The sequence below is a fragment of the Quercus robur genome, chromosome 5 (genome assembly GCF_932294415.1).
Source record: "Quercus robur chromosome 5, dhQueRobu3.1, whole genome shotgun sequence".
In the NCBI taxonomy this organism is placed as follows: Eukaryota; Viridiplantae; Streptophyta; class Magnoliopsida; order Fagales; family Fagaceae; genus Quercus; species Quercus robur.
In genome coordinates, this window is record NC_065538.1 from 77462558 (window position 1) to 77488727 (window position 26170).

The 26170-nt window shown below is 32.3% G+C and overlaps 2 protein-coding genes across 7 annotated transcripts in view; both read left to right on the forward strand.

Moving 5' to 3' along the window:
- LOC126727204 (cysteine-rich receptor-like protein kinase 10) overlaps nt 1–26170 on the forward strand; it is a 133504-nt gene that overhangs the window by 97091 nt on the left and 10243 nt on the right. The gene's annotated exons all lie outside the window — the stretch shown is intronic.
- Nucleotides 21284–24848, forward strand: LOC126727203 (cysteine-rich receptor-like protein kinase 10). The gene is made up of 7 exons (XM_050432759.1): nt 21284–22103; nt 22198–22305; nt 22814–23019; nt 23315–23525; nt 23673–23910; nt 24112–24262; nt 24353–24848. Exons 1-7 carry the CDS (start codon nt 21329–21331, stop codon nt 24650–24652), a joined length of 1989 nt encoding a protein of 662 aa, XP_050288716.1. The 5' UTR covers nt 21284–21328; the 3' UTR covers nt 24653–24848.

Genomic DNA, 26170 nt, shown 5'->3' on the forward strand with positions numbered 1-26170 from the left:
TAGTTCTACTGGGAAGTGAATTAATACCACTTCTTGAACCAAAATACCCTGCATTCTCTCTGGATAAATTCATTTAGATTGATGATTTAAATGAGCTTAGCTTTTCTAGCATTGTACCACGATGAATGCGTACAAACTGTATAAGTTTGCCTTTGGGTCTTGCATGATGGAATAGGATACGTATTGGGAAGGAAAGTACATTTAATTGAGAAAATGATTGTGCTATACAAAGTTATTAGATAAGATTGTATGTTGTGAATAAAATGATTTTTTTTTTTTTTTGGCATAATTTCGCTTTTATTCATTGAAACAAACACAAACTACTAAGGGAAATCTTAAAATAAACCAACTTAGGGAAACCTCCAGTAATCAAAAAAAACAAAACTAATATATATATATATATCTAAAAGCTGAAGGGTAACATTTATTATTGCTACGTTCCAATTAATCCACATTAACATCCACTTCATTATCTTTTTTCTTTCCAATTTTACTATATTTCATTTTTTTTTAACATTTACTTATTTTTTAAATATTTACACTTTCTCCAACCTTTCTTCTTCCCCTTACTTTTTCATTTCTCCATTACTCTCTACTTTAATATCATTATTCATCTTTCCCTTTATTCTCCTTTATTTGTCTTTTCTTATTCACTTCTTCTTACTATAAATTTGTTATTCTCTCTTTCATTCTTTGCATAGTTTTCCCCCACAAAAAGGTTATCTCTCTCTCTCTCTCTCTCTCTCTCTCTCAATTTTTTGGTGGATTTTTATTTTTCTTGCATCTCTGCTTTAGGTTTATATTTTTTTTTTTTGTTTTTTGAAACTCTAATTTAGGTTGATACAATTTAGTTTTTTGTTTTAAGTTATTATTGTTACTTTTTATTCTCTTCGATTGTTAAATATTATCCGATTACATTATAAAGAATTAAATATAGTAGATAAGAATATAATATTATTCTATTACATAGCATGATTTGGATAATTTAGTGTTTATTGTTATATCTTTTAATTTTACTTATTTTTTCTTCTCATCTTATTTTATTCAATATTGAAATTCAACCACATCCTCATTATCATTAAATTATTTATATTCTCTCTCTCTCTCTTTTTCTTTTTTTTAAAATGTAATATTTACTTAAATTCAAATAAATAAAAATTGTCCTCATCAAATTGTATTCATTTTTTTAACATCTACACTTTTTCTAACCTTTCTCCTTCCCCTTACCTTTTCATCTCCCCAAACCTTCTACCTTAATATCACTCTTTCCCTTTCCCTTTATCTTCCTTTATTTTGTTTCTTAGTATAAATTTGTCGTTCACTCCTCCATTCTTTGCATAATTTTCCCTCACAAAAAAGGGTTATTTCCCTCTCTTTCTCCATCAATTTTTTGGTGGATCTTTTTTATTTTTCTTGCATCTCTTCTTTAGCTTGATCAAGTTTTGTGTTCTTTAGAACTCTATTTTGGGTTGATGTGATTTAATTGTGTTTTAAGGTTTTTTTTTTTTGTTTCACTTTGATTGTTAAATTTTATCCTATTGCATTTTAAAGAATTAAAGATAGTATATAAGAATATAATATTATTATATTACACAGAATTATTTGATAAGTTAGTGTTTATTGTTATATATTTTATTTTTAATTTTTTCCATCTCATATTATTTTATTCAACATTTGAATTCAGCCACATCCTCCCATATATAAAATTAAATTATTTATATTTTCTCTCCTTTTTTATATTAAACACATAATATTTTTCTTAAATTCAATGAATAGAATTGTCCTCATAAAAAGTGGAGTAATGTTAGGGAAACACTCATTCTCGCACCCAATGCATCAAAGGAAAAATAGAATACAAAACAAATGTCAATTTAGAAACACTAAATAAAAAAATAAAAATAAAAACTAATAATGCAAATTTAATGTCATAGAATCATCTTCAAATTTTGGAAAACGATAGGTTGCCAATGGAGAGAGAGAGAGAGGGAGAGAGAGAGAGAGAGAGAGAGAGAGAGAGAGGGTAAAAAAAAAAAAGAATACAAAGTAATAAAGAGTAGATAAAGAAAAAAGAAAATCAAACGTTAATTAGTAACCACTAATTGGAAAATAAAGAGGTTGCAAGGAGAAGTAAAAAATAAAACAGAGATGACCATATGGATAATGTTAAAAACTGTATGGTGTAGTAAAATAAACCGTTAAATCCACTTAAAAATTAAATAATAATAAAAAATTAAATACAATCATAGTACTAAATTTAAACTTAAAACTAATCAAACTCTAACTATGGAAACCATATTTCTAATCATAACTAATAAAGAGATGTTCTCTGGTAATAGTAGAAATTACATAAGAAATAAAGTTAGAAAATTTTAAAAACCCTTTTTTGACATTTCATTTAACCTTATTTATAATATATATATATATGTGTGTGTGTGTGTGTGTGTGTGAGGTTAAAAAAAAGGTATATTTAAGGTTTTTATTAACTTAAAAACAAATGAAAAACCAATTATTAGTAACTAAAATTATAGTATTAAAATATTGACAAAAATGCAAAACTGACCCTCTAACCTTTTTTCATTTCAGTCCTCTAATTTTCAGTTTTGTCAATTCAGTCCTCTAACTTTCAATTTTTGTCAATGCAGAGCTCTGTTACATTGCTGTTAGTGGCTGCTGTTAGAACCACTAAAATGACGCATTTTTACCCTTTTTTATTTATAATTTGAAATTAAAAGAAAATAAGAAAAATTTGGAAAAAAAGAAGAAGAAAACATTAAGGGGAACCAAGAAACGACGCAAGGGGAGCAAGGGTTGGTAGTCGAAGATCTCTGAGCAATCGACAACGCAATCAAATCAGCTCCAAGAAACGACGCTTTGACGACTTTGTGGAATCATCAAATCCCCAAAGAAGTAGAAGTCGGCGGTTGCCAAGATCGATAGTGGCTCTCCAACACCTAAATCCAAATCCTCTATCTCGATGTGAAATGAGATTGTTAATGATGAAGTTTGGGGGTCGCATTCTGTACAGCAAGACAGCCACCGATGTAGAGCAAGCTGTAAACCACCTTCTTCACACCACCGCTAACTCCAAGTCCAAGAAGACTCAATTCGTTCTTGGATTCGACATTGTGTAGCGACCCACTTTTAGCAAAGGAAATTTCATGAACTAAGTAAATCTAGATTTCAAAGCTTGGCAAATTCTTGATCAAGCACTTGTTACCTTGATCAATTCAACTCTCACTCCATCTATCTTCTATGTTGTAGTAGGATATGATTATGCAATCAAAGCTTGGAGGACCTTAGAGAAGAGACTCATTTCTTTCTCTCACCCTAACATCTTGAATCTAAAGATTGAACTCCATAGCATCACAAAGGTTAGTGATTCTATGAATGTTTATCTTCACAAGATCAAAGAAAAAAGAGACAAACTCAGAGCTGTTAGAGTCAATGTTTGGAGAAGTTTCAACCCATAATCCCTCTTATGTTTGGAGAAGTTTGTTGGCAGCAAGGGACATTATCTCTGAAGGCTTTATTTGGAAGGAATATTGTAGTTTCAACCCATAAGTGGCTTCCGCACAAACCTGTGTTTTTGGGTGATGACCAGCCGAATTCGCATGTAAGTGACTAGATTGATAGTACAACAATGCAATGGGATAGGGAAAAGATCTTTGATCTCTTTGTTTATCAAACTAGAAAAGAAATACTAGCCATTCCTCTGTCCTTGACTGCCTCTCAGGACAAGCTGATATGGAAGGAAAATTCAGCAAAGTTGTTTACAGTGAAGTCTGCATATCAGGTTGCTTTAAAGCTAAAGGAAAAAAATCGGGTTGAGCACTCTAGAGTAGTAACAGATTGGGCTCTCTGGAAGAAAATCTGGACTCCTCCTAAAGTTAAGATGTTTGTGTGGCACGCCTGCTCAAATATTTTGCCTACAAGAGAAAACTTGCATGGGAGAAAAAATGAAAATTGACCCCCAATGTGAAATATGCTGCCAGAAACCTGAATCCATCGGTCATCTTCTTTGGGAATGTCCCTTAGCAAGGAATGTATGGGCACTTTGCCAAGGGAAAATCCAAAAATGTTCGAATGCAGAACAAGACTTCTTTGCACTCTTTAGGATGATGGCAAATAGGCTTACACAGATGGAATTGGACAGATGGGCAACAATATCGTGGGCATTATGGAATGCTAGAAATAAATTCTATTTTGAGAAGGTCCAACAACATCCTAAAGCTATATTGGAAGAGGCAATTGGCTACTTGGAAGAATATCGGAGATTATGTGCAGCAATGGGGAACCATTAATAATGTTTTTGAACCTTACTATAATTTGTTGTGTGTTGTTCTGGTATGTAGTTCTCCAACAGTTCTGCAATTATGCACATGTGCTGTGAAATTGGAAGGTGCAATTGGCTTCTTAGAAGAGTATTAAAGATTATGTACAGTAATGTGAGTTTTTTTTAACCTTTTTATAATTTGTTGGAGGCTATTCTAATGTTTTATGTACTTCTCCAGCAGCTCTGAAATTATGCACTAGTGCTGTGATATTGGAAGGGGCAATTGGCTTAGAAGAGTATTAAAGATTATGTGCAGTAATGGGGTTGTTTGTATGCTGGTCTGGTCTTTAGCAATGTGTCTTTAGCAATGATGAAGCTACGCACCTGTGCTGTGATATTAGAAGGGGCAATGGAGAACCATTAATTCTGTTTTGAATATTGTTATAATTTGTTGTGTGTTGTTGTGGTATTTGTTATTTTGATGTATTTCTTTCTAGTAAGCTTGGAGTTTATGCGCTTGTGCTGTGATGGCTATGGTGCTGTACCTTTATACTTTTATATAAATAAAAGTTTCTATCTTTATCTCCAAAAAATTTAAAAAAAAAAAAAATCAATGTAGATAATGAGGAATTACTGCATGATGTACTCAAGGGAACGCCTAAAGAATACAATACTTTGTGCTATGCACAATTCTTACAAGAACTTAGCACTTGTCCTTTGATGAATTACATACTCTTCTCTAAGCAAAAGAGAAGATTCAAGATTTGAATAAAAATGCTAAGAATCACAGTGTCGCACCATTAAAATGGCAATGTTTGCTGTTGGACATGAGCCCTAATTCTTCTCAAGCCCAATTCCATCTCAAGCAAGGATTAGGATGAGGCAGTGGAAGGAACTCTAATCATAGAGGAAGGATTAATCAATCCTCTCAATCTTTCCGGCAAGCAGGTAACACCTATCATCAATCTCCATCTTCTAAGTATGATTCTAGACCATCATGTTAAATTTGCGGGAAAATATAGACACATGGCCTTGGATTGTCTCCATTGCATGAATTATATCAATCAAGGAAGGCATCCACCAGCCAAATTGGCTGTTATGGACGTAGGATCACATAACAGTCAAGCCAATGATCCATGGATGACTGATTCTAGAGTAAAAGATCACCTAATTGTCAATCTTGGCAACCTTTCAATGCAAACAACTTGTAAGGGATCAAAACATATTACAATTGGCAACGGACAAGCATTACCAATCAATAACATAGGTAATGTAATCTTAAGAACTAAAACTTTTAATTTTAGATTTCAAAATATTTTACATGTACCAAAAATAGCTTCAGTTCTCTTGTCTATGCATATATTATGCAAAGATATTAATTGTAGGTGTCACTTTGATGCTGACCATTTTTGTATTCATAATTTGCATTCGGGAAGGTTCTTTACAATGGCCTAAGTGAGAATTGCTTGTGCCCCTTCTATCCTAGTCATCTTTCATATTCTACATCTACCAAAAGTCCTCTTCACAAGTTTTGTGTCTGCATTGCTTTGTCTTCAAGTTCTACTACAAATAAGTGCTATCTTTGGCATCAAAGATTTGGCCACCTATGTAATAAAGTTTTACAAAATTTATTTCCTGATTTGATTGCTAAGTATGTACATAATGATTTAATTGATAAGTCATTGTGTGAACACTGTTTGAAATAAAAAATGCACAGTTTGCCTTTTCCCAAATCTGTTACTAATTCAAATAAACCCTTTGAGGTGGTTTACACTAATGTTTAGGGTCCTGCACCCATTACTTCCATTAATGGATTCAGATTTTATAAACTGTTTGTGGATGATTATAGCAGGTTGACATGTTTGTTTCTGTTGAATAGCAAATATGAAATGTTAGACACTTTTATGCACTTTAATTCTTTAGTTGAAACTAATTTTCGACCAAAATTAAAGTACTTAGATTAGACTGTGGGGTGAATAAATATCTAAGTCCTTTACTAATTTTTGCAATGTGAATGGAATCATGCATCAATTTAGTTGTCCTTATACCACACAGCAAAATGGTTTGGTTGAAAGAAAACACAGACACATTATAGAGTCTTCCCTTAGCATGGTGTTTCAAGCCAAATTACATCTCACTCAACGGTCCTCAGCAGTTAACACTGAAATTTTCCTGATTAACAGGCTGCCTTCCACTATTTTGAATTTTGTTTCTCTTTGGGAAGTTCTTTTTCAATCTAAACCAGACTTGTCCCAACTCAGAATCTTTGGTTGCATTGTTATCCAACACAAACTCCAATTTAGAACCACTCCTTGCCTTTTCTTGGGCTACCCTCCTAATTGCAAAGGTTATATTTGCTTTGACCCTTCTACCAGCAAAATTTACTTATCTAGACATGTCCTTTTTGATGAAATGGGCTTTTCACCATTTCCACACTGAGCCTCCTGCACTCCCTCTCTCACTGCTCAATCTTGGATATCACTAGTCTCGTTTTATCACTTGTGCTCAACAACAAAGCCTTCCTCGGTCAATACTACAACACCTCACTCTTCTACTCCTTTGTACCCATCAGAACCTCTTCCTTCTACAATTCCTCAAGATGTATCACATTCACCATCCATCTTCCTCAGTCTACTTCATATAATTTACCTACAGACTTGTCTTCTATTACTACCTCAAATCAATCTCAACCCAAGACAACCTTTTACCTGTCACAACCTCCTGTTTTAATTCTGTTCCCTCCACTAGTTCTAATCAAATCAATGTCCATCCTATGCATACTAGATCCAAAAGGGTATCTATAAAGCTAGACAATGCATTGAGTCCAGTATTGACTACAATGTTATAGCACCACTCTCGGTGTTGCTAGCCAATATCCTCAATATTGCATAGCCATGGATGAAGAATTTCAGTCTCTTCAACAACAATAGACTTGGATCTAGTGCCACCACCCTAAGACAAGAATATTGTAGGTCCTAAATGGGTTTCTAAGCTAAAGAGGCATAGTGATGGTACAATTGGAAGGTACAAGGCTTGGTTGGTAGCCAAAGTCTACCATCAATAGCAAGGTATTGATTTTGATGAAACCTTTATCCTAGTCATCAAACACACAACTATGAGATTAATTCAGCATTCAATTGGCCTTTAGGGCAACTTGATGTGAAGAATGCATTTCTGCATAGTGTGCTTAAGGAGGAGGTTTACATGATCCAACCTCTCGGTTATGCTCATCTTGATCATCCCTAACATATTTGTCTCCTTCAAAAATCTATTTATGGTCTAAAGTAGGCCCTCAAAGCTTGGTTTGAAAGATTTACAATACATATTCTACACTTAGGCTTCACTTCTTATACTGTAGACCCTTCCTTTTTCCTTCATTTTCACAAACCACCGTCATTTACCTTCTTCTATATGTGGATGACAGTCATCACAGGTAATTCACCCTCTTCTATTGCTTCCATTATCATTTCACTCAGCAATGAGTTTGATCTTAAAGATTTTTACTTTCTTGGTTTTTAATTGTCCCATACTTCCTCAGGTCTTTCCATAACTCAAACCAAATATGCCACTGATCTACTTCACAAACATCATATGTTTCATTCTAAACCTTGCCAAAAACCCTGCTCTTCTACTAGGCTTTCACCCACTGCTGGTACACCCCTCTCTGATCCTCACTCCTATAGAAGCTTAATTGAATCCCTTCAATACTTAAACTTTACTAAACTTGATTTTTCCTTTGCTGTCAGTCAGGTTTGCCAATTCATGACTAACCCCACAGATCTTCACCTTCATGCTTCTAAACGCATCCTTAGGCACCTTAAAGGTACTCTATTGTCTAGCTTGTTGTTCAAACCTGGGCCTATACAACTCTCTGCATATTCAAATGCAGAATGGGCTGGTGACCCATCTAATCAAAGATCCACAACCAGTTTTATTGTCTACATGAGCTCCAATCCAATCGCTTGGGCTGCCAAGAAGCAACCCACAGTTTCTAGAAGTTCCACTGAAGCAGAATACCAAACCTAGCTTTTACCACTGCAAAATTATGTTAGCTTTGCCTTAGTTTCTAACTTGTTTCATTCTTCACTTTGTACATGTGTAAGACCAATTTTAAATTATTTTTCACAAGAAACAGGAACCCAAAAAAAAAAAAAAAATGGAGCTAAAAGAAGTTCAACCTAATATTACTAGATTATAACTTAAAGAATCAAACTTTGTAAAATGTCCTTTTGTTTTTTTTTTTTTTTCTTTTGACAATTAACATGTACTTGTTATTATCTATTTTCTTGGAAAAGCCACCCAACCTATAGGAACTGCTAATGATATTTCAAAAAGGTTAGGGCTTTTATACTTAGCCTTAATCAAGAAACAAAATCCAATTAATTAAAGGGTAATTTACACAAATCTACCTTAAGATTTGGAGGAATGAGTGAATGACACTCCATCCCAAACCTTAAGGGAAATGACACTCTCCTCCCTTGAGGTTTGAGGAATTCAACACATTTATCCTTCCATTAATAACAGTAACAGAATATTCTAAATTTTGAAAAGATTCCTTTGATCAAACCCTAACCACAGTTTGGTGATGGTAAACTATATTTAACAAAAAAAAAAAAAAAAAAAAACTTTTACCAACCATAAGGTTTGGTTAAGGACATCTTTTCAAAATGTGCAATATTCTGTTATTGTTATTAAGGAAATGACTAATATGTTAATTTCCTCAAAACTTCAACGACAGTGAGTGTTATTTCCATTAAGATTTGATGCGGCTTGTCATTTCCCCAAACCTTAAGAGTGGTTTGTGTAATTTACCCTTAATTAAATACAAGAAGAGGGGAGAGGGAAAGACTTGTCAACATCAGTAGTGTGTTACTACATAATATATGATTCAGGGTCTTTTTTTTTTTTTTTTTTTTTTAACTAAATATTTATTGCATTTAGGCTTTAGTGAAACTACAAAGAGAAATGAGAAGTGATCACTACCATAAGATATCAAGTGCATAGTAACAACAAATTGTATTAATTATATAATATTAGTTGCAATATCTCTGATGCTGCATAAAGAAGAAACTTCACCCTATTTTTGTCAACTGGCTGATAGTAACATGAGGTCCAATAACAGTTCCTGATCCAATATGAACATATGCACCAACAACAGATTTTGGATGAACTATGGCACCCATCTCTATTAGCACAGTCAGGTCAATGCAAGCTGACTTCGGGAAAGTTCCACCTCCATTACGCCATCTTTGAAATTCTTGGTGACTTATTCCAGCACCATCCTCTAATCTTAGAATTCAAGCCATGTGAATATGTGACAAATGCCAGTTAATGTAAGTCAATGAAGTAAACCACATGAGCTTCAATAATGTATGCTTATAAAATTCTTTAAAAAAAAAAAAAAATTTTAAGCCCAAAAGACGAGGAAAATTCTATAAGGACAGTTTAACATCACACTGAAATGAAAACAACGAAAATAAACGTCATAACCCACGTCAACAATGCAACAAAGTCTTTTGAATTTCAGTAAAAATCAATCATCATTCATTAAAAACACCTCAAGCTAAACTATTATTACATTACATTATATAAACATTTGCATTTACTGGGGTGGTTTTTAACACAATAACATAAAATGTGGTCAGCACCTAGCATCTCAATGATCTCATGGTAACTGTATTGCACTCAGCAATGTTAGACTACTCGCTGTGCTTAATGTTTTTGGACAATGCCTAAGCTCACTTCTCAACAAGCCTTCAGCATGAGTATTTCTCTTTTTTTTTTTTTTTTTTTTTTTTTCTTGGTACAATTCAAATACGCATTCATTATAAGCTCAATTAAAAACACATACCAAGCATGCTACAACATGGTATATAGCAAGACATGTACTATTCTCTAACTGGGTTTACTCTCACATAAATTTTCACAAACAGTTCCAGTGCATAACAATTAAAAAATAAAATAAAAAAAAACCTTCAACTTCATAGTTCAACAAGACACACCAAACCCAGTTTGGCCAGCGAAAACGGAGAAGGTGCAACGACTAGTACCATTAGTCCACGGAGATAAAGCACGAATATAGGCGTTTTTGTTGAGGGACACGGGGTGAGACATTGCTAATTTTTTAACAGTGAGTGACATGGCTGAGAGAAGAATGGGTCTTACGTTGTTTTATTTATGTAATGTTGTGTTAATGTAGTGTGAGTTGAAAGTTGAATTTCTGTTAAGGAAATGGGAAAGAAAGTGCCTCGGCTTGTCTGCTTCTGAAGATAGTTACGGAGTCCGGACAGAGACAGAGGGGCAGTCTCATTATTCCAACTAGGTAATAAGGGTAGTTCGGTCCACCGGGTGATAATGTATTTGACGGAAGGTTGTTGCACACGTGTGCTTCCATCGGTCATGTCTATAATACCATCTACGGGATTTTTTTGTTTGGATTGTATTTTTTTTGTTCTAAAAAACCCCTACATCTTTATATTTAAGTAAAGATAAAACTAAAAGACAATCCGGTAAAAAATACAACCATAACTTTTACTAAAAATTGCCTAAAAAATAGAGTCAGTCTCCTATTGATTTTCAAATTTATTTTTTCACTTATAAATTAGATTCTAAAAAAAAAAAATTATATATATATATATAAAAATAAAAAACATAATTTTTTTTTTTTTTTGCTACTACCATTAAAAAAAAAAAAAAAAAAAAAAAAAGCCTTATCGCACTTGTGAAGCGCGTGTAATGAGGCTAGCAATTATAAGGTATTTTGGTCATAAAAGTAGTTTTTATTTTTTTATTTTTTATTTTTTTATTATTTTTTTTTTTTTATTTATATCATCATCATTATTTTCCTAGGTACTTTGAGAGTTTTATAAAAGATAGAAATTTTACTCTATCATAATATTAGTGTATATGTGTGTAAAACTCTCCTGAAAACTTGAACCTCAATTTTTACCCCCCACACCTCACAAGTACTTATACTTGTGGAGTGATCACTGCACCAAAGATACGCGGTGGTAGTACTTTAAAAGTTGAAACTGAACCTTTTTGATAATCGAAGTTGACTTGTTTTAGGGTGGAGAAGTAGACTTGTTTTAAGGCTTGAAGTTGGGATTAACAGTTTTGGTATACTTAAGGATCTAAAGCATTCATATTAGTTTCTTTAGAATTATAATTAAAACTAGTCGCAAACCCGTGCTATGCACGGGAACCTACTTGTTTGTTTAATAGACTAAAATAATTATATAAAATTTAAAATTGATTATGAAACTATACTATTTCATGAATTTCTCCTGTTTCACTTCAATTTTATTACGATTTGATAAATAAGTCATTGTTTGAACGTGCAATATCTTGTGAAAAATCTACCAATTGATTTCAGATATTAAAATTCTCGAAATGCCAAAAAATATTAAAGAATAAGAAGATTCACTACCTAGAAAATTTTGAAACAAAAAATATATATTTATGACTACACAATAGAGAAATACAAGAGAAAAATAGGTTATCTTTAAAAGAATATATAATTCATGGTATAACCATTGAAATCTGCTAAACATGTTCAGATATTGCAATAACTAATGCAAAAATGCATTTTTTTAATTTTTTGTTGTTATCTAATATATAATAGCAAAAAAAAAAAAAAAAAAAAAAAAATTAAAGCATAATCAAAAGATTTTGAAATTAAAAAAAAAAAATTATATTCTATAACGTAGAGTTCAAGAAGTTTGGTAGGGATTTTAAAAAATTAATTAACTTTTTTTTTTTGGGTTTATTGCAGTAAAGCCGATACTTATCCTTTTATTGCAGTTTTTTATTTTTATTATTATTTTTTTTTAAATAATCATCTTTGTGGCATATGGTGGTATATATTTAATTTTTTGTTGTTATCTAATATATATAATAGCAAAAAATAAATTAACGCATAATTAAAAGATTTTGAAATAAACAAATTATATTCTATAAAGTAGGGTTCAAGAAGTTTGGTTGTAGGGTTTCTAAAAAATTAGTTAACTTTGTTTTTGGGTTTATTGCAATAAAGCAGATACTTATCCTTTTATTGCAGATTTTTTTTTTTTAAATAATAATCTTTAGATTAAAGTCAGCTTAAAATATAAGATTTTATCAGATTTTATCCAAAAAAAGAAAAATATTTTTTTTTAAATAATAATATTTAGATTAAAGTCAGCTTAAAATATCATATTTTATCCGAAAAAAAAATAAAATTAAAAAAGAAGATAAGTATCAAGTTTTGGAGAGAAAAATAGTGTTTTTAATTTAATTTTTTTATTTTTAAATATTGTGTTGTGCTGACGTAGAAAATTGTGGTGCCAGCAAAGGTTTTGGTTTTATATATATATATATATATATATATATATATATATAGATAATCCAAGAAGACTCAGGGGCCATTTGGTAACGTTGTTCTAATAATGTTGTTTGTATTTTTTTGAAATACGTGTGGATGAAAAAATGTGTAGAAATGTGTATAATGTTATTTAAAAACTGAAAATGTGTACTTTAAGAGTTTAAAAACAATTTTCTAGTTTATCTTTTTTTTTTAAAAAAAAAAATTTACACATATTTGACTTAATATTTTATGTTTTACTTTATCTTGAATATTTATTTTTCTCTCATCTTGCTCACTCTCCTCTTAACATATTCGTATTTTCTTTCTTTCTCAATATCAACCACCAAAGACCCCCAATTGCCACCACACATAGCCATGAACTAACCAAATCAGCTAGCCACCATTGCATGTAGTGGAGATGATAGATTTGGCCACCAACTAGAATAAGCCAGATCATTTACACAAATTAAAAGCCCAAATTGGGGAAGAACAAAATCCAACACTGTCAGCCCACCATGACACGAGACCGCTACCAAATGCAACAAAACTCTCCCTAAAACCACCACCACAAGAACACTATATACAATGAATCCTAAATACAACCACATCAAACAACTAAATCCAATATCAAACCCACATCAGAATTGCAACTCCATTAAAAATCCAAATCTGATTCGCACGAGTTGAAAAATATCCATTTGTTGGGCAAATATTGAATAGTCAGGGCAATTTAAGGCTAGAAGCCCTAATCTTGTTGCAGCTTTGATCTCTAGACCACCCCCAACAGCCGTAACCTAGCAGATCTACTCTAATCCGCTTCAATCCATGGCATTCTATAAGTGAAAGATGACATATATGTGACGATTCATTCAACCCCTATATGTTCATATTAATAAGTCTGTTTACAAAAATTTCACACATTTTATTATTATTTTTGAGAAAACATGTTATGATTGGTTTATAATAAAAATGGTATTAATGACCGCATTGTCTACTATTTGTGAGTATTACGGAGGGTACTATAAACTTTATTATATAATTTTTTTTATAAATTAATGTGTCATCTGAATTGAGTAATCTAAGACTAAGACTGAATCTCGTCATATTTAAAGAGTAAAATATGAAGAAAAAAAATGATTACTCTTATATTGTATGCTTCGGATTCCTAAGCTTGATTGCCTGCATTATAAATAAAAGTATAAAACACTTCTTCCTAGGAACCTACAAAACTATCTAATATTTAGAATTTATTTATTTATAAATGTGAGAAGACTTTTCTTTTTGCTATCATTATTTATGTATTCAAACTTAATGATGTACGAAATTAGTAGGTCGTATGCTTCGAACTTCAGTTGTAGATCAACAACCTAAAAAAGGAAGAAAGACTATTGAAGGTCACCAGAGTGAACTGGCCAAGGATCCTCCAATAGTTAAGTCAATATTTCTCTCAATAACCCAAGTATGATAAGTGGATGAATGGTCATGCATACCTTGGTTTAGTGAGACTTGGTCCCTTTTATAGAGAGTTTGGAGTGGATTTACTTGTTAGGTACCACTAACATCGTGGGAGATGTGTGGATTTAGTGGGGACAGTTAAGCGAATTTTGAGTAATTCACTCCATGTCTCGGAATTGTGGAATGTGGTGCAACTATTCTTGGTTTGCAAAAAACACCTTAGAATTCACCAAGTATTAGTCGTCCATAGTCTTTTGTTGGTAGACAATCTATCTTTCCTTTAGATGACCTTGCTCCTTGATGTTACTATTTTTCCTTCTTTTCCTTTTGGATGACTATCTTAGACGTGGATCTCTTAGACAACTCTTATGGACGATATATACTTTTTTCAATTACCCATCAAAACTAATTAATGATCTTCACCTCATGAGCAAGGGCGAACCCACTTAGAAGGGTGGGGGGCCATGGCCCCCCCAAACTTTTCTAATTTTATAAAATTACCCTTAGAGTTTTCTAAATTTTTCAAAAAAAAATATAAGATTGGCCCTCCCAAACTTCTTAAATTTTATAATTTTACCCCTAAATTTACTTAAACTTTTCCAAAGAAATATGATTAGCCCCCCCCAACTCTTCATATTTCTTGTATGACACTATTAAATTGGTTCAACTTTATATTTATTACTAGTCGCTAACCTGTGCGATGCACGGGAAAACTATTGAAAATAAGATTTTTTTAAAAAAAATTATTAATTTTAGTTTATATCGAATATTTTTTTATGGTAGTTTAAAATATTATTTCAAATCTTCATTTCATTTTATATTTGTTGGAATAACTTATATAATAAATGAAATGCTTATAAATAAGAGATGACATTAATAATGTACTATATATAGTTAGTGATTATTCAAGATATCATTCAAATATGACAATTTTTTTTTTTTTTGTTTTAAAAAAAGAACAATATTAATGCATTGAAACACAAAATACTATATTGTCCAATAGATATTACAAGTTTAAAACTAAAACATGAGTAGTGATTTTTAATGGACTGGGGTAATAGCACAACTTTTAATAGAAAAAAAAAATGATTTAAAATTTTTTGGAGTAACACTATAGTAAAAATGCCGAAAGGAAGCAAGAAATTCTACTGAAAAATTCTACAAATACATTTGGGTTTTATTTTTATTTTTTATTGAGCAAGTACATTACTATTTAGTAGAGTCTTAATACATGGGGGACACTCCTCCATCCAATACATCATTGTCTAGTAAACCCAGCCAGTTCTTTGCTTCAAATGCTATCTTCTCTGTTGGTCTGTTTGTTCAAGGAAAGCCACAAGAGAAAAAAATATTCCTAATAGAAGAACCAACTACCAAGTAGTCTACCCATCAAAAAATAAAATAAAAACTACCAAGTAGTCTAACATCATTAAGGATGTGGCCAATGCTCAAATTGGTAGGTCCAGCTAACTTTACTTCATCTACTGGACTTTTAAATTCACATTCTACCAAATCCACAAAGGCCATGTACACCCTTCAACAGGCTATCTAGACTGATTATTTCTCTAAGCTTCCATATATTCCATAGCAAGTTTATAGGTTGTTTGCACCAAATCCACTACTAACTTAAGAGTTTCATCTACATGCCTTTGGTTTCGATTTGACATAATAGCCAACCTCTACCGCAACTAATACAATCAACTAGATTGGTTAAAACAATATATCAAATACTGGGAATATAAAAATACAAAACTTGGTATTATGTATATGATACCGTTGAAAGATTTAAATATCATTGCAGGCTTCCTGAATTCCACCCATCACAAAAGCCATGGCTTACATCAAATTGACCTTTGAAATCTTGATCTCCTTCATCCCTGGAACCTGGAAAATCAAATTTCTAGACTAATTGAAAATTTGTAAATATTTCCAACTATCATCTAACAATGAAATTATTATATCTTTTCAAGAACAAAAATGAAAACAAAGACCAAATGTTCTATGTAGCAAATTTGAAACCTATCACCAAGAAAAAGAATTAAACCTATTGGAAATTCATTAATTGGTGCCAATGCAAGTAATTAGTACGCTAAAAGGCTCATATTAATAACAAAAAAATAAAATAAAATAACCCATTTGAAATATAAGATCAAAGTTAAATCAAGATAATTAAATACCAAAACTTCCTCCCGCTAAGGCGAAACATTCAGCCATAGCAACCCAAAACACCAAAAGTAGATCACCCATATGAACAATTGAAGTGGAGAGAAAGAGCAATATATAGAAAATAATAACAAAGTAAGTAGGTCTTCGATTGAAAGCGAATACTCAAAACCTAAACACAATAATTTTACGAAACATACTGTCCCTTTTCTATGACTTAATTTTGTCATGATATATCCCTCCTTAAAATAGACAATATTCAATGTCGTCCACCATTCAAATTTGTGTAGTTTGACTAATTTAAATTTCAAAGTGCTATATGCAACCAAGAACCATAAATAAAAATTAGAGGGAGGAAGGCCAGTTTAAGTGCAGAAAAAATAAAGTCCTTCAAAAAAATTCAAACTCATGTCAATAGCAAGCATAACCTCCCAAAATTTTGGGCTCTTTTTTTTTTAGCAAAAAAAATATCCATTTTCAATGCACTTCTCAAATGATTGGCTCAATCTAAAATACAAATATAATGTACAATAATAAGCTTATAAATTGAGGACAGCTCCCACTGTTCAATTCGAAGATTCAACTTAAATCAATCAATTGGTAGGACAACCCAAGAAAAATCAAAGAATTAACACTACTTGTTTTATGACTTTGAGGAAAGAAAATATATTGATGAGTAGATAATGGTGACGATGAGAGAATAAAACTTTATAGGAAAAAAATAATATGAATAAATTACTTGTGTATGATTTAAAGCTACTACCATCTCTATCAAAATTTTGAGGAGAAAAATAGAATGAAATATATTAATAAAAATAATATATAAATTTTATTATTGATGCAACAATTTCTCTAATGTTAAAGTGAAAAAATAATATTCACTCTCACAACAACTCAAAACATTTACTTAATATATTATATAATCCATACCATCTAGCCACCACTTCCATTCCAGGTGATCATCTCTAACCACCCTCTGAAATTTTGTGGTTGCCTATGTTTCCTGCCTAACATAAAATTCTGCTCCCCACCATTAAACAAAACTTCACAACTTCACAGATAATTCTTGTCACATTTAAAGATCTCAAACCAACCATTTTCATTGTAGAAACCAAAATACACACTCAGTAGTTCCACCACTATAAACTATACAACAAACTGAGCTATAGCAAATCTTGGTAACACAAAATCTCATAAAGGATTTAAATGTATATTCCAAGAGGAAAAGAACAACAAATTTTTAATACAAATAGTTAGAGTCTACCTTTTAATTTGGAGTATGTAAATGTTTTCTTAAAAAATATAATCATATGAAACTTGAAAGCAAGTTCAAAGAATAGGTGCAGTACATAAAAGCCAGTCATTCATTTAAGTTGGAGAAAAAAAAAATCCATTCTGGTTCAATTGAAAAAGCATTAAAAAAAATGACAGTCATGTTTTTACATCACACAAAAAATAACATTGAGAAATAAGGCCAACAAATACATCTCACCCTGATTAAATCAACAACACAACATCACATTCCCTACTTATCTTCCTGCTTACCACTCTCCATGTATTATGACTTCTAGAACAACAACAAAAAATCACTTACAAATTTTATCAAACTGCTTGTGTACATGTAAGAAAAACAACACTTAATGAAAAGAGAGAATTTTAAAAAGAAAAGAGAGGACCATGTTGCAGCAACACCAGCATCAATATAACCAAGGCCTGTGCAAGCTCCTTTGTGCCTAAAAATTGAAAACATAACTCCAAATTAAAAGGCACTATGACACCTCATAAACAGGCAAGTTTGGTTATGAAGTCAAAAGATTAAAAATCTGTAATATGCCTTTTGATTTTGCATAATGATAAAGGTATTCGTTAAAGCTTGCTATTTGTTATGTCTCTCTCAACCCTCTCTTTGAATCTTTGCCTCAAATTTATAATATCTAATACCATGCCCATCTTGCATTATCATATATAAATGAGTTATATAACTCTCAAACAACTATACTAACCAACCCTAACCTTCAAAAAAAATTCCCACAGAATCCAAAATAGTGGTAGCCCCAACATAACATTCCGTAGGCTATCATATAAGACAACCCAGAGATTATAATAATTTATAAAAAGGGAAAACCAATGTAAATGAGGACGACAATAACACTATATATCAAACCATAGCCTTTTGTAAATTCTTGTAGCAGAATTCTTTTAAACAGAGAACAAAAGGCACATTACAAATGAATCTAAGAACAAACACCTAAGCATTCCAAACTTGTTCAAGAAATATCACAAATGAATTGGCAAAGAAGAATCAGAGAACAAACTCCTGAGCATTCTATCAAACACATGTTCAGCAATCTCAAACAACTATACTAACCAACCCCAACCTTCAAAAGAAATTCCCACGGAATCCAAAATAGTGGCAGCCCCAACATAACATTGCATAGGCTATCATATAATAAGGCCCAGAGGTTATAATAATTTATAAAAAGGGAAAACCAATGTAAATGAAGACGACAGTAACACTATATATCAAACCAAGACAAACTCAAAATTGAAATCAAATAGAAGAATCCCAGGAAATAAAAATCCAATAAAAATTGCATAACCAAAAAAAGGGAAAAAGAAAATCCAAACAAATGTAAAATGAAGATGAGAAAAACACTATATATCAACTAAAACAAACCCAGAATTAAAACCAAATAGAAGAATCCCAAGAAACCAAAAATCCAATAAAAATTGCATACAAAAAAAAAGGGAAAAAGAAAATCTAACTACAAAAATTTCATGATTCTTCTTTGCCATAGATTTGACAACAAAGGAAGAAGAAGAAAATGTGGAAATCTGCAAAGAAAAAAAAAAAAAAAAAAATCCAAAGCAACCCACAACCATAAACCAACAAAATTCCATGAAAACAAAAATAAAAAAATTTAAATCCCCACAGCCACAAACTAACAAAATTCCACGAACAATTGAAGCGAATAGAGAGAGAGCAATATATAGAAATTAAGGAGAGTAAAAAACATGTTTTAATTACCTCAAAATAAAACATGATGGGCTGGATTGAGTGACAATGGAGAGGCAAAGAGAAATCTATGTAGTGGCGGTGATCCATGGTGGCAGCGGCGGCGACAGAATCTGAGTTTAGGGGTTAGCATATATTAGAAACAGAGAGGTTGTGGGGTTAAATGTGAAGACTGAAGACTGAAGAGGGAGTTGTATACTTGTATTAGGGTTTTAAATTGATAATTCTAATATAATAATAAAACATTAAAAAGAATTTTATTTTTTTTTTAAAAGGTGACGTAAAAGCTGATAGAGGAGTTGTATTATTGTATACTAATGGGGAGTTAAATTGATAAATTCTAATATAATAAAACATTAAAAAGAATTAAAAAAAAAAAAAAAAAAAAACAAGAAAAGTGACGTGGAAAATTGTGGAGCTAGCAGAGGCTTCGGTTTTATATATATATACAGGGGCGGCTTGATGCATTTGGGGGCTTAAGGCAAAAATTGATTATCTTGTTTTAGATACAAAATTACTACTAATTAACATGAACTTCGTAGAATTTTTTAAAAAAAAAATTATAGACAGAAAAAATTTGACAAAATTTTTCATATTTGTTGATGTGGTAGATTGATAGTAGTAAGTAAAAGAGTAATGTTAGTGGTAAACTTAGATGAGAACTAATAAAAGTTTGCTAACTAAACTCTTATTATTATTCTTTTTTTTTTTTAAAGTGCAACATTCACAATATTTTTTATAACAAATCTTAGGTTTTAGGTTGTTTTTTGTTTTCTATTTGAAAATATCACTATAATTATTTTTTTCCCATCAATAACATGTTGTAACAGCCTACTACTTAGCAGTAGTTGTAAAGTGTTGTGAAAAATATTGTGGACGTTACATTTTTCTCTATTTTTTATTTGTTTTTCATATGGTAAAAAAAATATTATTTTATTTATTGATTATAAATAATTAGTTAAAATTTGGGGGCCTTTTTTTTACTTGGGGCCTTAGGCGACCGTATCTCTTGCTCCACCATTCAGCCGGCCCTATATATATATATATATATATATATATAGATTATTTTGTCCTCCATTCATAAAATTTTAGTTCCACCCCTACTCATGAGGTATGATTCCTAGTGTTATATACCAGTCATTGGGATGAAAGATTACTCCACATCCTCTATGATGTGCTCTCGTCTCAATGGGAGGAAAAGAAAAATATAAAAATATTCTAGCAAATTATCCTTATATATATGGAATCTATGCCTGTTTATTTCGGAAGCCAAAACAAACCAGTCACCCCTAGTTCTTTAATATATCGAGATCTATAAATCTTTATCAGGTTGTTAGCTTTGTAGATTTGAAATTTGTATTTTTAACACACGATTTTAATTCAAAAAGTAAGTATAATAGTGTGTATAATAAATACTATTTCTGTCCAACTGGTTTAGAACTTGAAAGTCTCGAAGTACTTATGCTTATTGCTTGATGTCAATGAAATGTTCTTCAAAGTCAGACAACCTATGGAACACTTAATTTATATTTTCAAACATGCACCTTCCTCGGAACTACAACTCCCTCCCATTTTCTATTCATGTGGCTAAGATTGTTTTATACTAATAGAAAATTTTCCCTTGACTGGCATTGTTAAAAACGATGACATATCAACATCCCGTAGTTACATAACAAATACCGTGGAATAATATAAGAAATAAAAGTCCAATTGGATGCAAATCACAATTGTAGCCCACTAGCCTCTGGATTAGCTATCATTGAATATTTGCTTTCATAGGCCAATAATACATTTTTTTTATTTTTTTGCAATGCACTCCACAAATTGGCAAACGTTGAATTAAAACAATGATTGACTTGATGTTGGCCTAGGAGCTCTAATAAGAAAATGGTCATTGATTAAATTTGAAGAGACTCCAAGTATCCAAGAATGGTTTTAAATTTTTCAGTTCTAGCCTAAGGTGTAACCAAAAAAATAAATAAAAAAATAAAAAATAGAACTTCAGCTACTATATATAGATAGCTAGAGATATTTCAGATTTCCATTATTTCGTAGTAAAACACTCAGAAAGTGAAATATGGTTCAATTCCATATTGTTCCAAAAGTCTTTCAATTGCATATGCTCTTTGTCTTCCTTGCCCTCCTATGGGATCTGGCCTATGCTGACCCTCCATATCCCAATTGTTCAAACACTGGTAACTATACAGTTACTAGTTCATTTCAGACTAATCTTAACAATATCCTCCTTTCTTTATCCTCGAATGCTTCCATTTCCAAATTCTACAATACCTCCACTGGCAATGACACAGATAGAGTTTATGGTCTCTACATGTGCCTCGACTATGTTACAAATGAAAGCTGTCACGACTGCATAACTACGGCTTCACAAGATATCTCAAAGCTTTGTCCAAGCACAACAGAAGCGGTGGTGTGGGAGGAGATATGTCAATTGCGCTACTCCAAAAAAAGTTTCTTTGGCATATTAGATGTCACAGGAAATATTCCCTTAGATAACCAGAAGAATAATTCACAACCAGAAGTGTTCAAATCTATTGTGAACGTGACCTTGAATACGCTTGCTTATCAGGCAGCTTTCAATCTTTCAGCTAACATGTATGCTACCGGAGAAGCAGCCTTTCAAGACAAAACAATCTATGCTTTAGTACAGTGCACTAGAGACCTGTCTGCCATTGACTGTAATTTATGCCTTCAGAGTGCTACAGCAGATATTTTGAGGGTCTACTATTACTCCGTTGGTGCAAGACTTCTCAGTCGTAGTTGCTTCTTGAGATATGAATTGTATTCCTTTTATGAAGGCACATCTAACTCTCCTGGTTCTTCACAAATGGGAGGTAAGTATTTGCAAAAAATAAAACCAATTTTGATTTTATAATATTCACAAGTGACAATCAACAACTAGCTGCAAATGATTACTTTCAAATGCAGGTGGTCAAATGAAATTGTGGATGATTGTAGTTGTTACTGTTGTATCAGCATGCTTGGTGATAGTCCTTCTGGGTTCCTATGTTTACTGTCGTATGATGAATAAAATGGGTAAGAAAAACATGTAATTATATACATTTAGAATAAATCATAGTTTTGGTGCCTGAAATTTGGAAAAGGTTCGATTTTGGTACAAAATATTTGGATTTGGCCCCAAAATTTTTACAAAAGGTAACAATTTTGTCCCATGTCCATGGGCTCCATTCAATTTCAGTCTCTTAATTAACATTTGGTTAGTTCAATTTTGGTCACTAAATATGGGATTGATTTGATTATAGTCCTTTAAATACGTGATTGATTTGACATGATCTTTTAAAAATATTGGGTATCCTATATCCCATTAGTCACCCAAATTGAAAAGTAGATGAAATGACCAGATTTTTCCCCTTATGAAATTTTTGGGACCAAATTTGATTGTTTTAGATTTGAGAGGTCAAAATCAAACCTACACCAAATTTCAAGGACCGAAATATGTAACTCATATATATATATATATATATATATAGCTCAATAATTTTCTACTTTTTCTTTTATCTTATGATACTGCCATTCAATTCAGGCAAGAAGAAAATTTTAGAACATGGAATAATTCAAAACATTGGTAGTTCCAGTAACTTAGACATCCATCACCTGCATTTTCAAGGAAGATATGAATCGAAATCTCAGGAGTTCCCCTATTTTAATTTGGCATCTTTGCAAGCAGCTACCAACAACTTTGGTGATTCAAATAAGCTTGGGCAAGGTGGCTTTGGTCCTGTTTACAAGGTTATAGCATTTCTTAGGGCTCATTTAGAAAAGTTTATTTTCAACTTATTGACTTATGTACAATTTTTAAAGCTTTATTTTTATAGATACAATTGTATTTTTGTCTCCTTTTTTTTTTAAGCATGATCTAAGTCAATAAAAATAATCTCTCTTAAACTAGCACTAAACAAAGCAATACCAATGATGATTATAATAAAAGGGAAAAGTCCATCCTTGATTTCTAATTTTACAATTTGAAGAATTATCCATTTCACTTTTATGTTAACTAGTTGAAAGAACCAATGATCTTTTGTAGGGCATACTAAGTGATGGAAAGGTAGTAGCAATTAAGAGGCTCTCATGCTACTCTGAGCAGGGTTCAGAGGAATTCACAAATGAAGTTCTACTAATAATGAAACTTCAACACAAAAATCTTGTCAGGCTTCTCGGGTTTTGCATAGATGGAGAGGAAAAGCTACTTGTCTATGAATTCATGCCCAACAGTAGCCTAGATGTCATTCTCTTTGGTTTGTTAATTTCCTCGCAACTTTTTATTTTCTTAGCTCTTGAATTGACTTTGTACATATTCAGGAATAACTACTAAATACATTTCATTAACTTCAATAATGACTTCTTTGAAGCTATTGATTTTCTTTTGACTTTTGATGGTTAAGATCCAAGGAATCGTGCAAAACTCAATTGGAGCAGACGTCTTAATATAATAACTGGAATTGCACGTGGAATTCTTTATCTTCATGAGGATTCTCGACTTAGAATTATTCATAGGGACCTAAAAGCTAGTAATGTATTGTTGGACTATGAAATGAACCCTAAGATCTCAGACTTTGGAATGGCAAGGATCTTTGCAGGAAATGAAGGCGCAACTAATACTACTACAATAGTGGGGACATAGTAAGTACATTTAAAAAATAATAATTTTCAATTATATTCCTTAGAGTCAATTAGATGCTTAAAAATGATGTACTCTTTTTGAAAGAAATTCATACTATGCCATATAGTAAATGAATGAAGGAGCTGAAAAGAAGAGTTATAGGTATTAATCATGAAGAATAAAAATGTTTTCTAATTATTTCTTCTCTATATTTTGTATAGTGGATACATGGCTCCAGAATATGCTATGGGAGGAATATATTCTATTAAGTCTGACGTGTTTAGTTTTGGAGTACTCTTGCTTGAGATCATATCTGGGAAGGGAAATGCTGGCTTCCATCAATCAAAACGTGCTTCTAGCCTCCTAGCATATGTAAGTTTATTTGTCTTAAGTCAAGACCATACTTCTGAGGTTCACATTGCAGTAAAAAATGATCTATAAACGCATTGAATCATGGTGCAGGCATGGAAACTATGGAATGAAGGAAAGGCATTGGAGCTAATGGATCCTTTATTGATTGACTCGTTCAATAGAGATGAATTTCTAAGATACGTACATATTGGACTTTTGTGTGTTCAAGAAGATGCATCTGATAGGCCAACAATGTCAGCTGTGGTTGTAATGTTGAAAAGTGAAACTGTGAGTCTTAGCCCACCTGAACGACCTGCCTTTTCGATGGGTAGATTCACTGATAACAACGAAACTGATCCTAATTGTCTCTCTGTTTCCGGCTTATCTATTTCCAGTATTAGGCCACGGTGAAGGATCCATAAATGGATTTGAAACTTCATTAATGTCTTATATGATTATATCATTCGTGTGTGCTGTACAGAAACAAATGTCTGTATTCGTTTGTAATTTACAATTGACCTTATAATGCATGTCATTATAAATGTATCGTATATTCCCCATGTCATGTGACATCGTTTGAAAAATGTTAATAACTTTTAACATTCTAGCGGCACTTGCATGTGGCATCAGTAATTGTATAATAGAAAAAGTAACACATTTCAACGCACCAAACTCAAAATTTGCCTACATCATGCCTAGGGCTGTCCACGGGTCGGTCCGGGTCGGGTTTGTGCCCAACCCGGAACCGACCTGATCATTTCGGGTTTTCCATTCTTAGACCCGCCGCCGACCGTGAACGGAGTCGGTTCGGGTGGTCGGATTTTCGCCGGGTTCAAATCGGTCCTCGGTCGGTTTCGGGTTGTGTGAATATCTGCCGGATTTTGCCAAAAGTTGCCGGATATGGCGAGACCTAATCGGACCTTGACGAGATCTCGGCGAGATATGGCCGGATCTCGATGAGATCTCGACATATCTCTAAGAGATCAGGCCGAATCTCAACGAGATCTCGGCATATCTCTAAGAGATCAGGCCGAATCTCGACGAGATCTCGCCTAAGCCTTCGAGGTCGGACAGAAAATGGGCGATTTTCCGGTCAGATACGGTCGGGTCGGTTAAATATCGGTTTCTCAACCTCAAACCCGCCAACCGACCTGCCGTTTTCGGGTTCGGGGAGTAGAGACCCGCCGCCGACCCGTCACCGACGTCGGATCAGCCGGTTATCAGGCCGGATCGGACAGTTGGGACGGGTGGGTCGGGTTCCGAATCTGGATGGACAGCCCTAATCATGCCATGTAAAGTTGTGAAAAATTACATGATTGTTACAGTAACTATTTAAATTTATACTAAAACTATTCATTTCGTAACTTATTTTTTATTCTTTCTTTATGTATCCTGCGGATGAAGAAAAAAAATGGATGATATTTGTTATGTATGAAAAAAGTGAAGCAATTAAAAACAAAAAAAAAAAAAAAAAAAAAATTGATATTTTAAATTTTTAATAAAATATTGTGCAAAATAAATAATTTAATGTGAAGTATTTTGAAAAGTGAATATGTAAATAGAAAAAGTAAGTTATACTGCTAAAATAGACAAATAATTTGCAAGAAATTGATATGAATGCTCTAATTATAATAAACAAGAAAGCAGTGGACAAGCCAATGATGACCCTTTAGTTTGATCGGAGGATTCGTCCTTGCCTTCTCTCCATACTACAAAAGGGCTTACTAAGTTAATAAAAATTAAAAGAAAAAAGAAAAAAGAAAAAAAGAAGCTTTTATCCTTGACTTAAAAAATTCAATTGTTTAAAGTCAGTCCCTAGGTTTTTGGCATTGTTATCCAATTTTATCCTTGTCATTATCTCACTAACCGAAAACCCCTAATTAGGATCTATTTGAGATCTGTTTATTTTGTTGAAATTGAAAATTTTTT

Excerpts from the sequence above, each read along its gene's own strand:
- LOC126727203 (XM_050432759.1), top strand. The coding sequence starts at position 21,329 with ATGGTTCAATTCCATATTGTTCCAAAAGTCTTTCAATTGCATATGCTC. Across the intron at positions 23,020-23,314 it reads GCTTTGGTCCTGTTTACAAG|GGCATACTAAGTGATGGAAA; the intron begins GTTATAGCATTT and ends GATCTTTTGTAG. Across the intron at positions 24,263-24,352 it reads CTTCTAGCCTCCTAGCATAT|GCATGGAAACTATGGAATGA; the intron begins GTAAGTTTATTT and ends ATCATGGTGCAG.